The 13,889-nt window shown below is 31.2% G+C and overlaps 1 protein-coding gene across 1 annotated transcript; it reads right to left on the reverse strand.

The window, feature by feature from the left end:
- Positions 1-253: 253 nt before the first annotated feature.
- On the reverse strand, positions 254-3,396 carry LOC105791990 (uncharacterized). The gene is made up of 3 exons (XM_012620336.2): positions 2,007-3,396; positions 1,027-1,285; positions 254-863 (listed from the first exon to the last, which is right to left on the reverse strand). Exons 1-3 carry the CDS (start codon positions 3,206-3,208, stop codon positions 687-689), a joined length of 1,638 nt encoding a protein of 545 aa, XP_012475790.1. The 5' UTR covers positions 3,209-3,396; the 3' UTR covers positions 254-686.
- Between the last annotated feature and the right edge of the window lie 10,493 nt (positions 3,397-13,889).

A 13,889-nucleotide genomic window follows, 5' to 3' on the forward strand; every position in this document is an offset into this window, starting at 1 on the left:
CAGTTGAGTAAGCTTTTAATAAGGATTCCATGGACTGCAGATTAACAATATTGAAAGAGAGATAATAATGTTTGAACATCTAAATGTCAAATGAAAGCGTTAACTACTGCTTCTAATAAGAGCAAGTCTTGGCAGACTAGGGTGAATATCAGGATGAGTTGTAGGTTAAGACCTATATAACTTGGTTGCAACTCAAGTATTTTTGTTTTATCTGCAATAAGAAAATGTTGACAAAAATGGTGGGGGATTTCAATGGAGTCCAAAAAAATAGCGTTATAACAATCTTATGGGTTATTCACATTAACCGCAGTACATATGAAGCTGACCGGACTGGACCGGACTGGACGGTTTTATCCAGACTTCCGGGATATACAGAAGCTACTAACAACATTTACAAGAGGAAAACGAGACTAGTTGCAGGCTCTTTAAAGCACCTTAGTGCCATTCTTCACTCATGAACTCAGCCTATATACGTTACTCAAGCCATTACACAAAAAGGAAAAAAAATGGAGGCCCATTTCTTGCTCCATGATCAACCACCTTCTTCAATGATTGAAACATGGTTCCAAGCAGGTAACTTTTTACTTTAATCATTTCTTATAATAGGACAATATTATAATGGACAAGATAAAAAAAGACGCCATATAGTGAATTTATAAACCACAGCACCATTTGGAGTCCTTGTATTAGACGATTGAAGTTGGAGGATCATCACTGTTGTCTTGATGCATTCTTTTTTGGACGGCTTTCACGGCTACTACTCTGGCAGCATTGGCTGCTTTGTTTGCAGCTGAGACAGCTTTATTTACTCTCTCATCGATCTTTGCAATGCTGTAAGCTTTCTCCGCTGCTCTCTGCGCTTCCTGAACACAGGTCCAGAAATTATCAGAGAACTCATACACGAGTTATCCTTGAAACTGTAGGTTATTTATAGTATTGAACATGAACAAGGCTTGCGAATTTCTCAGGACAAAGGGATAATATAAAAATGGTTAGTGGAGCCGAAGAAAATGATATGAAAAATACCTGAACAGCATTAAGGACTCTAGATCGAGTGACAGCATGGGGGGATCCAAGATGGATGCTTTGTGTGCTGTGAACATTAAGAACCCCATGTTGCCAGTGACCAGATTGTGTCTCACCATTTCTGAAAGTGTATGTGCCAAATCCCTGCCTTCTTCCCTCGTGCCAGGCTCCCTCATACCGGTGTCCATTCCCAAATTGATAAACCCCAAATCCATGCATCTTGTCCGCGAAATATTCCCCTAAATATATGTCCCCATTTCTGCATTTTCAATCACAAAGTTGACTGGTCATTAAAACTGAAATTTATGTTATACATGTGGTTGTATCAGAGAATTGCTCAATGAATGATGACAAGGCAGTAATTTGTTGAAGTTATTATCAGCATTCAAGGCGAGGAAGATTGGAAGTAGATGGACAAGCAACAATATGGAATAGGAAACACAATGAATAAACTAATCAAAATCAAAGAGACAGCTATAAAACCAATAGCTACAATTCAGCCTTGGTTAAACTTTAAACAACAAATAAACTGCCTAGGATGTTACTGTTAGTAATAGATACCAAACATATTCCTATAATATGACTATTAACTAGAGAGCAAATAACCCTAAATCACTTGCTCACTCACCAGGTTCAAACTAATGAAGATTATACTTCCAACAAGAGTTTATCAATGAATAAAGAGAGAAAAAGGGGAAGGTGCGAAGCTAAAAGTGAGGATTCCTTCGAACTCAGTGCTGCAACTTCACTAGGTCAGAGTAGTTCACTAATCCAAAATAAGAAATTATAACTACAGCCTGGAAGTCTGTAAGTATGTGAGATGCAACCATTGAACACAAGCTTTAAATACCACTTTAAAATCTGTAATTGGAACGACCAACACCATATATAGATACACAGCAATACAGGCAAAGGCAACATGAAAATCTAATAATGGTTCTTCACTTAATCTATCCAAAGGAGGAGGAGCAAGAATTCACCTGAAATGGTAATGGCCAAGCCCATGCTTTACACCCCACTTGAACTCCCCCACATATTTGCTGCCATCTTCACAAGTATGCACACCACATCCATGACAATGCCCATTAGACCACTCACCAGCATAAACATCACCTGTATAAAACCTATACACTCCAATTCCATGCCTCAATCCCTGCCTGTATTGACCGCGATATCGGCTCCCTTTGGCCCAAGTTTCCACACCATAACCATCATATTTCCCATCAATCCAATCCCCCTCATACCTTGCTTTCATGCAGTAATAATAAACCCCACTCCCTGAACATTTCCCTTTATGGAATTCACCTTCATATACATCCCCATTACTGTAAACCTGCACCCAAGTTCCCGAATTCGCTTTCTTCTCCGATTTTGGCTTTGATCCAATTGACCAAACAACAGGTTTTGAAGATTTAGAAGATGAACCTAGTTGAATAAACTTAGCAGGTAGTGAACGAGCAAGAAATCGAATCGAGGGCAAGCGAGGGAGTGCAAGGTTAAGAGAAACCAAAAGGGTAACCGAGAAAGCAAGCAAAGCAAGAAAATTCAACACGAAAAACCGCCGAGGATCGGAAACCAAAAAGTAAAGCGAAGGGAGAGAAAGCAAAACAAGAAAACGCAAGTGGAAACAAAGCAAGCGGCCACGGTTCAAATGATGAACAAGTTTCCTACCCAGTTGTTGAGTATCAAAAGGAATAGCGAAACAAGCAGAACAAGAAAAATACCGAAAAAGAGGTAATCTTTCAACCGTTCTGCAATGGTCACGGCGGTGGTTTTTGAAAGAAGAAAGAGTTGGGGAATGAGGAAGAGAATTGTGGGTCATTATAGGCCGCTTATGGGGAGTCGAGAGAAGGGCATGAGTTGGAGATGGGTTATTGGAGAAGGAGGGTTTATGATGGTGAAAGTCGGGTTGTTTATGATGATGGGTTGGTGTTATTGTTGGTGTTGGTACTGATGCTGGTAGCGGTGGTGATGGGTTTGGTGATATGGGTGGGAATGGGACTCGGATGGTGAGATTAGGCTTGTTTGGAAGGGGAAAATCAACCCTGTTTTGTGGGGTTGATTCAAGGTAGCTTTGGTGATTGAATTGAGAGCAAAAGAGATATGGAGAAGTGGTTTTGTTGAAGCAGTCGATGCTTAGGTTTCCGATCTCTTGTTGTTTGCCAGATTTCTTCTGATGCATTTACATAAACAAAACTGTCTCTCTCTCAACTATTCTCTTTCTTTCTCTCTGTGCGTGTATGTTTATACTGTAAGTAAAACTCAAAAGTGTCGTTTTTGAAGGCAATTTCTGATTGTGTGTATGTTTTGGTTCTTTCTTTCTTTCTGTGTACTAATTCTGGGTTTTCGGTTTTGGCTTTCGATGTCTGGTTTTTGACATTCAATTCAAGCAAACAACATATAAATTTGTGGGTTAAGTTGACAGGGTTTCTTTGACAAAACACCCTGGTTTTTCGTTACATTTTCTGAAATGCCATTGCTTCATTTCCCCCTTTTTGTTTCATTTTCTTTATTTTTTTCGAATTAACTAAAAATTTTGTATTTCGAATCTCATTATTGTCATTTATTTATCAATTATTAACTAATTAATAACCATAGTATTTTATTTTTGAAAGAAAAAAAGGAATAAGCAAATTTGTAAATATCGGTACAATTAGGGGCAAGTACATGGAGAATGACGCTTTGCCTTGGCCACATCTCCAAGAAAAAACCAAAACCCGTTCGAAAAGGGACGATCCTATTAGCGGTCAACCATTATGTACCCACGTGGCCTCTTACTTTATTCCACGTGGCATTTCTTTATTTTTAATGCTTGCGTGGCATATCCTTTGTTTCTTATTCTGTGGCTATTTACTGAATTTGGCACCTTTATTTTTTATTATTCATTTTGTCACCCTTTTGTCCATTTCCTCACCCCTCAATTTTAATTGGATATTAAAATATTATTTCTTTTTTCCTTTAATCCTTTCTTGCATTTCTAAATTTGAGTTCTTTTACATACATCTCCTAAATCATTAACTAAATAAATGAGGAAACATTAACCAACAAGAGGTCGTAAAATTATTATAATTTTCTCTATCTTTTTTTTTTCTCTTTTATAGTTTAATTTCTTTTTCATGAAACAACTTTGAATGTTATAAATTTATGAATCAAAATCCACACAACTTTCTTCCTGATCTTCGACACTGGCCACCAAATCAATTTGAATCTAAGGTATGTTCTTCTACTTGTTGATGGGAGCTAATCTGTCTACCAATCGTTGAATTGTTACTTAGAGCTCTCTAATATGACTTTTCTTAAAAAGAACTTAATAGTTAAGTGGCGACTTAAATAAAAAATTTCAAATAATTTTACGATATTTTATAACTTTTTGGAGTTAAAACAACTAAAATGTAAGCTTACTAATAATTTAATGAACTTAGGTGTAGTTTACTTATTTTCTTTTTACTTTAAATTATGCTTTTAAGGTCTAATCCTTTATAAACAAGGCTTTTTTCAATTAATTTCATAACCTTAATATAACACAATTGTTTGTAAGGGAGAAAAAATGAATATATATAAAAGTACCCTCTTCCGAATAATTGATTAGTGTCAATATCCTTTTCAATAATATATTGGTGTAAGTACTCTTTTAGTCTCTATCGATTTGAAAATAAATAAATTGGTCTTTTCAACAAAATTTAAAAAATCAAATTTTTAAAATTTTAAATATTTATAAAAATTTCAAAATTTATATACAAAAGGTTATGATTTCAGAAATTTTCTCAAATAATAATTTTGGGACCTAATTAATGATTCAAATTTATTATACTCAAGTATCTTATTTGTTTTATTTTGTTTTAAAAGAATTTCAAATATATATGGTTTCAAATTTATGTACTCTAACATGAAATTAATTATATTGTAACAATAATTTTATTTAGCATGTTTAAAATTTTTTAATTTAACTCGATTCAACTCGACTCAAATTTCATTTCACTCAGCTCAATTCGAAAAAAAAATTAAATTGAGTTAAGATGATAAAATAGGACTCGTGAACTCGATTAACTCAAAAAAATTTCACTTAATTCGACTCAATTCGACCAAACGCTTACTCAAAACTATCCACCCATTAATTTTTGTTACTTTACTCTTCTTAATTAAAATAATTATCAATATGCTTGATGTACGGATGATGTCTACAGTCAAATAAGTTAAATGATGTCGTATTATTAAAAAATAAAAGGAAATTAAAATTTTAAACTATTTTATGATGATATTTAAAATTTTAAAATAAATCGTCAAAACTAAAAACATCCAACATTTTGTCTGTATATCATAAAAGGCCTAGCTTTTACATTTTATTTTATCGTTTTATCCCCCCAACTTATAACTATATTAACGTCGTAATCAGAATCGATGACTATAAATTCTAAACTCGATAAATTAATTTTATAGAATAAATTTACGGTGATATTTGGATTTGAGACGCTAATATTGTGAGATTTAGAAAAGTCGAATCAATTAGACCTTCAATTTTCGATTCAACCAGTTGAATTAGACGGGTTAACTAAATAAAAAAAGCTATTGAAAATTCATTAAAATATTTAAAAAATAAAAATATATTTGAAGTATTTAAAGAGATTTGATGGCCAATCAGGTTGCGCCACCTGTCTTGACCTTTTCATTTCATAATATAATTTAAGTATCATGCGCGCACTCATCCGATGATCCCTCAAAGCTATGTTATTACAGTATAAGAAACAATGAAACTAAAAAGGTAATTAGCAAAGTTGGAAATGGGGGTTGTTATTACTGAAAGTGGGAATGTGTGTGCTAATCTCATATCAATCATTTAATTTAAAAATTGATAAGAAATCAAGAGTGTGAGATTCATATAAACATCTGATAACTGTTGTGAGGTAGTTTGTAACTGTCTCAAGTTATAAAGGTGAAAAAGAGACCACATCCAATGGCTGGACATGGTTTTGGTCTTATCCACGACATCCTCCCACCATTTAACATCCATTTCTTCCATATCCTTTATTTCTTTCTGAGGGCATGCATGCATTTCACTGTTTTCTTATCCTTTTCCTATTTTAATCCTTAAAATTTGAGGTTTCTAAATATTTATGTTGGATAGATGGTTTCGATAAGTGTGTGAAAATTTTAATGTTGAAAATATGAATTATAAAAGTGAAAATTAAGTGTTTAATGAAACTATATTGTTTGGTAAATTGATTTTTCTAAATTTTGAAAAATAAAATATCTAAAAATAAGTCACAATTTTAAAATATACAAGATCATTGTTGCATTCTCAAGTAGAGAAAGAAAGGAAGAGAAAAGAGGTTTTTTTTTTTTTTTTTTATCAAATGAAGAGACATTGAATTAATGATTTTATTCGTCATAGTTTTAGTCTTTTGTAGGCTTTACATTAGCAAAAAGTAGTAAAAAATCAAAGAAAAAAAAATCTCAACTATTAAGTACTCCCTAAATATTAAGGAAACTTTGTTATCCACCTAAAAAAGTCCCAACAAATCTCAGCAATCCCTCTTTTAAACTAAAAGTGGATTGCATACATATTACTTGGCACCATCTTGATTTTCCAAAGTGCAAACACCTTTTAACTTGATAAATGATGCCAACTTGAGAGACTAGGTAAATATATCAACTTGATCCCTCACTTCTGCAATACTCTAGCTTAATTGTTCCTTCATTGTTGAGGTCTTGCAAAAAGCAATTGCTTCTTCCATGTAACACAGGATTATTTGACAACTTGATGGCTAAGTTATTATCACAGGAAACTGTAGTTTCTCTTTCTTGCTTGAATTGTAGCTCTTCAAGGTTTCTCCTAAGCTAAATAGCTTGATAAGCACGAGCTGAGCTATCAACAAATTCAACTTCTGTGCTTGATAATGTGATAATGGATTGCTTTTTGGATGACCATGAAATAACCCTTGTGCAAAGCATAAAAACATAGCCTAAAGTGCTCCTTCTATCATCTTGGTCTCTTGCATAACCACTATTAGTGAAATCAACCAAATCTGACTTTTCATCCTTCTTGTAGAAAATCCCCAAATCATTGGTTCTTTACAGGCAACGAAGGATTCTCTTAGCAATTAACAAGTGTTTTTAATAAGACTCACAGGATACATAATGTTTGGTCTTGTAGTAGTTAGATACATCAAACTACCTACAATTTGCTTGTAAAGTGTGTTGTCCACCTTCTTCCCCCCTCATTCTTTATTTAGCTTTAAGCCAAACTTAGTTGAGGTGTTGGTAGAGTTGCAATTCATCATCTTGAATCTATCCAAAATTTCTCCCACATACTTCTTTTGGAAAATAAAAATTCCACCATCAGATTGCATTACATCTAGGTCAAGAAAAAAGTGATTCTTCCGAAGATTAGACATCTCAAACGCATCCATCATAGGCTTCTTGAAATTATCAAACATGACACTATCATTCCTAGTAAAAATAACCTTGTCAACATATAAGCATACAATAGGTATTTCCTTATTATCTCTAATTTTAACAAAAAAATGCGTGTTTATATGGTCACTTTAGAGACCCCACTTTAAAAAAAATAAACCTCAATTTGATCATACCAAGCTTGTGGAGCTTGCTTTAGCTCATAAATAACTTTATTCAATTTATAAACTTTATGCTTATTTCCAACCTTAGTATATCAGAGGGTTGTTCAACAAATACCTCTTCTTTAAAGTATCTATGCAAAAAGGTCGATTTGACATCTTACAAGAAGCTAAGCCAAGAATTCTACATTGCTAATGCAATCACCATTATGACGGTGTCATGTCTTGCAAATGGGGTAAAATAAATTTGTATTGTAACAGCCTGGTTTTTTTTACCCTAATCGGAACAGTAGTTTCGGGACCACAAATCCGAATTAGAAAAATATTTTAATATTATTTTCTGTGTTTATTATGTGTTAATTTACTAGTGTGAAAATTTCGTGCTTTAATTTCGCCGTTTGAGTGTCCGATTAAATAAAAGGATTAAATCGCGTAAAATAAAAATTTAATGGTTATTTCTAAAAAGGGGCTGAATAGTGGTTATTCTTTTAATATGGAGGTTTTGTTTTGCAATTTAACCATTAAATAGAATAGTGGATGGCATGTGTATAATATATATAGTTTTTATATTAATTATAAATGTTATAATATATATATATATATATTATATTATAATATTATAATTAAACTAATAAAGACCACCATCATCTTTTATTTCATTATCATCTAATCGAAACTAAGAAAAGAAAATAAAAGAAGAACAACCAAGCTATTCGGCCATCTTTGATGCTTGATTTAAGGTATGTTTGGTTTCGGTTTTTGATGATTTTTGCGTTTTTGTGATCGTTGCTTCGTGTTATATCTAGCTCATGCTTTAATTTTAGAATTTGATAGTGATTTTGAGACATGCCATTTATGAATACTTGAGCTTGGTAATAGTTTATGATGAAATATGAAAGATATGTGATAGATTATAATGTGTGTTCTTGAATTTTTGATGAATTTAATTATTTTGGATTAATTTGTAAGAAAATATTTAATTGAGGGATTAAAAGGTGAAATAAATGACATGCAAGGATCTATATGGGTCTAGGAAATATTCGGCCAAAACATAGTGTGGTCAATTTGAAATATTTTGTGTTTTGTACAATTTGGACTAAATTGTAAAAATGTTAAATAGTAGGGGTAAAATGGTAAATTGCCCATTTATGTGTTGTTGGACAAAATTGAATGAAATTATATTTGAATGAGTTCAATTTGAATGTTTTTAGATCAAGAATTAAAGAAATTGGACTTGGATCGGGGGAAGACTAAAGTCGTTGACTATCGTTCCGTTTCGATTATCGTTGTCAGAGGTAAGTCTATTAGCAATTTAAAAGTTATTAAATCAATATTTATACGTGTATATCGATGGTATACTTGATGAGCTGTAATTAAATGTTTATAATTTGAAGTATAAGTATGAATTTTATAAAAGTATTTGATAGTTTCGAATATACAAGTATAATCTTGTATAAGTTTATGAGTTAAATTATAGGTTTAAATTTTATAGAAGTAAATGTGATATTCGGATAGGCATGTATATATATGAAAATATCTTGTAATGAAATTAGGTATGAAATTATACATGTATATGATAGATTCAAAATATATGTAATAGCATGAATAAACTTTGAATTTAGATAAAGGTACGAATATGTATATATTTATATTTATAATTATATACATAATGATCGAATATATATGCATATGTGTATATATATATAGTTTTTTTAATTTAGTGGAAGTATGAATGTTGTATATGTATAAATTCTTGGTTTTAATCCAAGGTAAGTATGATTTATACATATATATATGTATATTAGGTTTGAATATATGTATATATATATATGAATAAACTCTTAGATTTGATTAAGATATGTAACTTATATTTATATATGTGAGTTGGTAATTATATATATATAAGTTATATTCGAATGATCAGTATACATACATGTATATGATTTTATAGTGAAATTAGGTATGACAATTATACAAGGTTACATGAGGTTCGGTTATGTTAATATACAAGTATATATTCTTGTAATAAATTATGTATGTTTATTCATGTAAAGTTCTTGAATAGCATTGGAAGTATGAAATTTTTGAGCTGGAATTGATGTTTGAACTTTATATTATCTATGTTATTTAAAGATATGGTTTATAAATTATTGAGCTGAATTTTAAGTGGATTTTATATACAAATATAAGATGCAACTTCTGTGAATTGAGATTCTTTTGTTAAAGCTCAGTACTAATCTGATTTATTGCCAGTGAAATAATTCAGACTTTATGTCTAGCAGGCTTTATGCCGGTGAAATTATTCAGACTATACGTCTAGCAGGCTTAATGCCGGTGATACATTTCGGACTATAAGTCTAGCAGGCTAAAAGCCGGTGTACCGAATCAGGTTTTAAAACCTAGCAGGCTAAGTGCCGGTGAAGCTGTTTAAATTATGTGAGAATATGCAATTGATATAGCTATGATTTTGGCTATATTAAATTGATGAGCACATATATATTCGGTCTAAGTAATTATTAAATATCTATATATATGTGCATTCGGTATATGCATATATTAAATATATATGCATCTGGTATATGCATTTGATAAACAATTGATATATATATATATTCGGCAAATGCATTTGATAAGTATATATATATATTTGAGGTGTATATACATTTGTTTATAAGTATTTGATGAATTTGTTTGCATTCGGTTATAATGTTTATTAGGTATATATATTTGATTATAAATAAAATAGTTTAAAGACAGCAAATGCTAATAAAATAATTATTTGTGTTAATTACGAATTCAGTGAATTTGATTTGGAAATTATATGACTTATATATATTTTAGTTATGTTATAGACTTACTAAGCTATATAAGCTTACTTTGTTCGTTTACGTCTCTCTGTTTTATAGATTTTAGATCCAGCTTCAAGCTCGGGGATCGTCAACAAGTTCATCACCTTATCTATTATCTCGGTATTTTAAATATTTAAATTCTAACTATGGCATGTATAGACTAGATAAATGTTTTGGAGGTCGTATTTTGTTGTATTATATATGATTATAATAGCCATACTAAAATGGTTTATTTTCTTATGGATTTGCTAGTTTGCAATGTCTATATTAGTTAGATTTTAATGTCTTTGTTTATTAAGGATGGTTGTGTTTGTTCGGTAATGCCTCGTAATTCTAATTCGGCGATGGATACGGGTTAGAGGTGTTACATGTATAGTCCACACCATACTCCTGCTTGTACCCCTTAACCACTAACCACACCTTGTACTTGTCAACTTCGCTATTTTCCTTTAGCTTTATCTTGTTGACCTGTTTAACACCAATGGTTTTGTGCCCTTAATGAAGATCAGTCAACTCCTATTTCAATGGCTTCAGTTTCAAATTACATTGCCTTTTTTTTTTGTTTCATTAACAACACTTTCAAAACTTGTTAGGTCACAATATGTAAACAATGCAAAATGAGTACATTGTCATTTTCTCTAATTTTGGTTACCCCATAATATTGTATCCATGTAAACCTTCTTCAAACACAGTAAAGTGCTAAACCTTCTTCAAACACAGTAAAGTGCTTCAGCTGCTACACTAGTTTTTTTTTCTCCTTGTGTTGGCAATATTTCAATGGCTAGTGGAGAAGTATTCTCGAGCATTCATGCTTCTTCAACTTCACTATCACAAAGAACTTGAGTAGGTTGTTGCTTGTCCCAATCCCATGTGTTCTCTTCATTAAACACAACATCTCAACTTATCAAAACCTTCTTTTTTACAATATTAAACAAATTGTATGCCTTTATCATTTCACTAATACCAAGAAAGACACACTTCTCACCTTTATCATCAAACTTCTAAAGTGGTCTACCAGTAATCTCTTTCCACTCCAAGCCTCATCTGGAGTCTCATCTCGAAGAGCATGAAAGGGATTCCTATTCAAGTTGTGGATGCTCCAATTTACAACTTCTGGCCAAAGCACCTATAAAACTTTCCCTCTTGATAGCAAGTTTCAAACCATTCTGAGAATGATTCTATTTTTTCTTTCTAATACATCAATTTGTTGTGGTGTATAAATAGTTGTGATCTCTATTTGGATGTGTAACATCTCTAAAACCCCTTGAATTGTGAACATGGTTGGTTCGGGAATATATATGAGTTAAGAATTTTTGAAGTACATAAAATAAGAATTAACAATGTTAGTAAAGAAGGTATAAGGATACAAGAGGGAATTGAAAAGACTCAGTATGTTGAGTAAAATAAATTTAAGGTATAAATTAAATTGTAAGAAAGCGAAAAGTGTTGGGGTAAAAGTGTAAAAAATAAAAGATAAATGATTAAATTGAATTGAGTGGAAAAAGAGGAAGGACTAAAAGTCTAAATATACCAAGCGAGTGTCATGAATTGTGGATGAAATTGTAGAGATTGATAACGGGCAAAATGATCTTTTCTTAAGTAGATTTTTAATGATATTTTAATAGTTTAATTATTAAATTAATAGGATATTTTTATGGAAAAAGTGTCGAAAACTCATCCATCTTATTCTCCATCTCACATGATCACCATTCATGAAAATAAATGTTTTCATTTTCTTCCAATTTGGTTCCTTTCCACCATAACCATCAAATTCAATCTAGAAACCATCAAATTTCCATAGAAATCCTTAGTGAAATCAAGAATACAACATCATAGCAAGGTGATTTTCAAGTGAAGAATATGTGTGTTCATGTTGGAGGAGAGAAAAAATCAAAAGTTCGAAATTAAGAGAACAATGTATGAATATAAAGGTTTTATCATGTTTTTAAGTTTAATCTTGCTAGAGAAGTATAGAAATGATGTCAAAGTAAATATTTCTCATGGAAAGTTTTAAGTTTTTAACATGTTGAAGAAAGAATTTGATAAAGTGAATCAAGTGATAAGGAGAAGGGGAAAACAAGTGATTTGAGGTTGGTGATAGGTAAGTACCCTTGAATTATTTTGTTACCTAAGGATTAAAATGTAAATTTTATAAAATTTGTGGTAAACTAATAAAATAAGTGTAAAATAATTTGATATGTAAAATAATATATAATGATAAAAGGCTTAATTAAAGTGTAATATGAAGGTGAATTAAACATAAAGTGATGTTAAAGTAAAATTATAGTAAATATTAAATTGTGAAATCTATAATTGAAATGAGAGAAGTAAAGTGCATAAAATTGATATGTGAAATAAGATATTATGATTAATTATTTGATTAAAGTGTTATGTGATACTGAATTTGAATGAAAGGTGAAATTAGAAGGATATTATAATAACTATTGAATTTTCATAATGTTAAGAATTGAATAGCAAGATATTTAGAAATGACTATAAGAATTAAAAATGTTGAAATGAATTATTCGAGTGAAGTGTTACATGAAAAGAATTGATTTAAAGTGACTAAGCAAAGAATATTGAATTTCATGGTAAAATGGACTAAATTAACAAGTATGTGAAAGTTTTATGTATTATCATTTGACAAGTGAAAATGATGTAGAGAGTACAAAATATATGATGTATTATGGACGAAGAATTTAGTGAATAAAATCTCTTGATTATTGTAATTGAAACTTACAATTATTCTTTAATTCATGAAAATGAGGACTAAATTGAAGAAGTGAAAAAGTATAGTGAAATCATGAAAATCGTGGAATATTACATTCATGAATAAATAATGTAAAGTCAATGATATTCGAGTGCCTATGTAGACTAGTGTTGAACTTCATGAATATAGTTGGCATGCCATAAGAACCCGAGCGCTCCCGCGTTAATCGTGATATTCATGATTTTACATTTTAGTGCCTCCTATTTTGTTATGCTCTTTGGTGCCTCTTATTTTGTTATACACTTTGGTGCTCGTGTTTTCAACACTTTTATGCTTCATATATCATGATATGTTCCATGTATCCATCTAGTTCAAACGTGTCTAGCATGGGCTAAAAGTTGTGCGAAGTAAGTTCTGATAAAATGTTCCTTTTATATCGTGAAATGACAAAGTAATGAATCAAAGTATTAGTGAATTTTATAAATATTGAATAATCTTTTTGTTACTATTATAAATTCATGAAATATAATAGTAGAATTAAAACTAAGCAATGGTAAGGTTTAAATTCATGGGTACCTACTAAGTTTTCATGAGCTTAACGTGTTATTTATCAACGTGTAGGTGAAAAATCGAATTGAAGTTCTCATTAGAAGTATGACCGCTTATAAACGACTAAAATGTAACACCAAAAATATTATAAATTAGAACGGCAGTGTCTGCAAGTGCATAGAT

Source organism: Gossypium raimondii, chromosome 8 (assembly GCF_025698545.1).
Source record: "Gossypium raimondii isolate GPD5lz chromosome 8, ASM2569854v1, whole genome shotgun sequence".
NCBI lineage: Eukaryota > Viridiplantae > Streptophyta > Magnoliopsida > Malvales > Malvaceae > Gossypium > Gossypium raimondii.

Excerpts from the sequence above, each read along its gene's own strand:
- LOC105791990 (XM_012620336.2), bottom strand. The coding sequence starts at position 3,208 with ATGCATCAGAAGAAATCTGGCAAACAACAAGAGATCGGAAACCTAAGC. Across the intron at positions 1,286-2,006 it reads CTTGGCCATTACCATTTCAG|AAATGGGGACATATATTTAG; the intron begins GTGAATTCTTGC and ends TTGAAAATGCAG. Across the intron at positions 864-1,026 it reads GAGTCCTTAATGCTGTTCAG|GAAGCGCAGAGAGCAGCGGA; the intron begins GTATTTTTCATA and ends ACCTGTGTTCAG.